Source organism: Camelina sativa, chromosome 15 (genome assembly GCF_030686135.1).
Source record: "Camelina sativa cultivar CO46 ecotype springtype chromosome 15, ASM3068613v1".
Lineage (NCBI taxonomy): Eukaryota > Viridiplantae > Streptophyta > Magnoliopsida > Brassicales > Brassicaceae > Camelina > Camelina sativa.
This window is the reverse complement of record NC_141894.1, coordinates 2,449,804-2,453,393: the sequence shown is the minus strand read 5'-3', so window position 1 is coordinate 2,453,393 and position 3,590 is coordinate 2,449,804. Positions and strand designations below refer to the sequence as shown.

At 34.0% G+C, this 3,590-nt stretch overlaps 1 protein-coding gene across 1 annotated transcript; it reads right to left on the bottom strand.

The window, feature by feature from the left end:
• Positions 1-450: 450 nt before the first annotated feature.
• LOC104744775 (transcription factor MUTE) lies at positions 451-2,013 on the bottom strand. Its single transcript, XM_010465876.3, has 3 exons — positions 1,831-2,013; positions 929-1,348; positions 451-765 (listed from the first exon to the last, which is right to left on the bottom strand). Exons 1-3 carry the CDS (start codon positions 1,924-1,926, stop codon positions 673-675), a joined length of 609 nt encoding a protein of 202 aa, XP_010464178.2. The 5' UTR covers positions 1,927-2,013; the 3' UTR covers positions 451-672.
• Positions 2,014-3,590: the final 1,577 nt, after the last annotated feature.

Below are 3,590 nucleotides of genomic sequence, written 5' to 3'. Positions count from 1 at the left end.
ACAATTTACGTCCGGTGTGTAGGTATATGCTTACCAAACTTACCAAATATTTGTATATTACATAGTCTAAACTCATAATGATGTCTAAACCATGGAGTAAAGTCCATAATGATGTATAAAACATCCATATTAATTAATGTATGAGTCCATAGTTAACTTGTACTCCAAAAACTTAAAATGATTTTAGAATGAGAAATTCCAGACTTTTTTATCGGAGATTTCCAGCTCTATAAGTCGGATCTGCGAAAGCTATAGAGAGACCATAGACCGTAACTCCGAAAGATGACATATATATCGTTCACGAAATGTCTACATCTTTTCTTTGTCGTCAATGTCTAAATCAAGGGACTGTGTTTTTGTTCCAAGAACAAGTAATCTAATCTGTTAGGATTGTGTATATCTATACATTACATTCTATACGTCTACACACAATTACATTAGGTATTAAACTAATTAGAACATAAAACTGTAATCATTTATTTATGGGAAATTACAACTTTGATCAAGATCAGATACGAAAACAAACTACGTAAAACGTAAATGTTTTCTAAAAAAAAAAGTTTAGAGGAGCTTATTTCTGGCAAAGTATCACGAACGTATGCTCATGTAACGATACATGACAATTAAACCCAAAAGCACGATACACGCTGTAGTACATGTAGAATTTTGGTCTTAATTGGTAGAGACGATGATTCCTTCAGGTACAAAGCTTTTCTGAACTTCAAGAGTTAGTTCCTCCAAGCTTAAGTGACACTCCAGTCCTATCTGCACATGTAAATTTTATTGTGACGACGTTAAAAACAAATACTCATATAAACGTTCTATGATCAATTATATATACGTTGCGCTTATAACTATGGATCTACATATGTTAGTCTAATCAGTAGAACAACCATTTAGACTAAGATATATAGATGTAGATATGTACCTTAACAACGAAAAAGTATAAGACCGTCTCCTCCATGCTACTAATATTGAGGTGGAGAACCTGAAAAGATAGCTTCTCCAAGACAGAGATGATCTTCACGAGCTGGCCCACGATTCGCCTAGAGACAACTCTCAGTACAACGTTAGAGCCTGAGATCTTGGCTTCTACGTTAGCATGAGGAGAGTTGCAGCATGCTCCTACCTCCTTGAAAGTACTCGTGGTCATTACATTCTCGATTCGACTAAACGGTACCCGGGTGGTGGAGGCGGCTAAAATGGATGGCTCAATTGTTTGGTGATCATAAGGAAAAGAAGGTCGGTTTATTGTCTTTCTACGTTTCTTGGACTCAAGAACTTGGACCAATTGCTGCAGCTCTTTGATGAACTCTATCACTCCTCCAATTATCGAAGCTTGATCTCCCTAATACGGATCAATTATTGAAAACAAGACCATATTATTCAATAGGATTGATGCATGCGGCTAAGATCTGTTTTTAGAAGTTAACAGAGAGAAATATATATTATATGCATAAACACATATACAAGATTATGAGAATTGGACCAAATATGATCACGATATGATCATAACATATTTTTCCAAAATTAGTGAGTTTGGAATATACAGTTTTACATGCATGATCCTATCCGTCTCTAAAATCTGTGCTCCCGCACAAGGTTTTTTATTTGCTTCTTAGAAAATAAACTATATGAGATTGTTCAATTGCATGTGAATCCCCAATATTATATGATTCTAGCTAGAATTAGACCTTTGAAACTTACGAAACAAAGAAAGCACCTATGGTTCAACATGAAAAAGCACCAAACCTCTTTCAAATTAAGAGAAATAATAATGAATTGGAATTGAGAAATGAGGTGATCAAGAGGAGATCACATGAAAGTTACCCTTTTGATATAGAAACAAGGAGTTAAAGAACGAAGGGATTTAAGGTGCTCGTTCATTTGTCTTCTTCGATTCCTCTCAACAGCGATGTGAGACATGATCCTTGACTAAGATTCACTTAATTATACCTCGTCTAGGATTCTTATCTATCAAAGAAGAAGATGATCACTTTCACTTTTTCCGACACATTCTTCAAAACAATGTCTTATTTATACAGCCGCAACAACAAAGAGATAATTAGGGTTCAGAGTTTTTTTTTCAAGGTTTCATAAATGCACAATGTCGCTGTCTCGTGACATTTTTTTGTCTCTTACTAATTTTCTCTCTCTTACTATTTTCACTCTCTCTCTCTCTCTCTCGTATTACTTCAATATATGTATAAGTACAAAGTAGAGAAAGGTATGCATATACAAAGATACGTCACGTTTGTGAAGTTGGATACATTTACATTTACATTCACTGCGTGACGTCTTTTATTATAATTAAGATATATCCTACATTCAGTTAGAGTGCATGCCTTTACACCACCTTCTTTTACTTCTTGTTTCTACCCCTTGTGCCACACTTCTTACTTACCGCGTTTCCTTAATTACTAGAAATGTATATTTTAAAACGGACATATATACCAGTTTTGATTGTTAAGATCACTGGTGGAAGATACGAGTTTATGTTGAGATATGGTTTTTTTGGATGAATGAAAATAAATTAAATTATTGAATTGTCCCAAACTAAGAGGATTTAGAAGCAATTGTGATTTATGAAGTGTGATCTCTGTTTTCCCCTTAATTTTTCGCATGACTTTTGTAGGATCTTAGGATGGTTTACAGAAACTAAACAAAAAAAAAGGTTGTTAAGGAATTCTCCACACTAAAAAAAAAAAAAGTTTCCTCAAGAAAAGTCTCATATGCATTCAAGTGAAAAGATGATAATTCCGTCATCGTATCGTAAAAAATCGATAAATTAAGTTCAGAAACGCGTTGAAACAACTACATATGATGACGTCAGCACTTACGGTACTCAGTGATTACTTTTACAAAACATACCTTTTTTCATGGAATTACATGTCTATCTGTTCGACGATTTTGTAAGATTAATATAATGACAAGTAAAAATAAAAAAGATGTTTTAAGTAGCACGCAGTGTTTTAGTTAAACAACATATCATTTCATCCCACAACCAATATTTGATTCTCCATGATTTTATCATTATACATGCGTTTTGTTATTAGTTGGAACTACGTACGTACGTATATCCTATTTTTGTATGGATCACTTTGTTAATGAAGTAGGCTCTACAAGAAAAACATTGCATATAACCTTCGGAGCTAACCGACAAGTTCTGCTGTTGATCAAGCTTCTTCATGAGTCTCAACTACCTGGACGGCTCATTAAGATTCTTCCCGACAGCTAGTTTTCTAATTAGTTTCCCTAAAATTTTTGGCTCTAATTTATGAAGTTAAGAGTATCTCAATGAGACAATAACAATGCATGTTCCAAACTTCAGCGAACCTAACATAAGAAAATTTGTCATAGTGTTTTGGGTTATATGTAACTTGCTCCCACTACTATCAAATAAAAATGCGAAAATGTACGGAGGAGAAGAAATAATAATAAACCTTAATTACGTCCCAAAAAAGTGGAAGCTGTAAAGAAATGTTGGTGACAAATGTTTGTAGCCGGAAATGTTAGGCCACAATACGTATAAGACATGCAAAGGTGCATGCCCCATTTAATCAAACTATTAATTTTAGGAGTAAAGAATT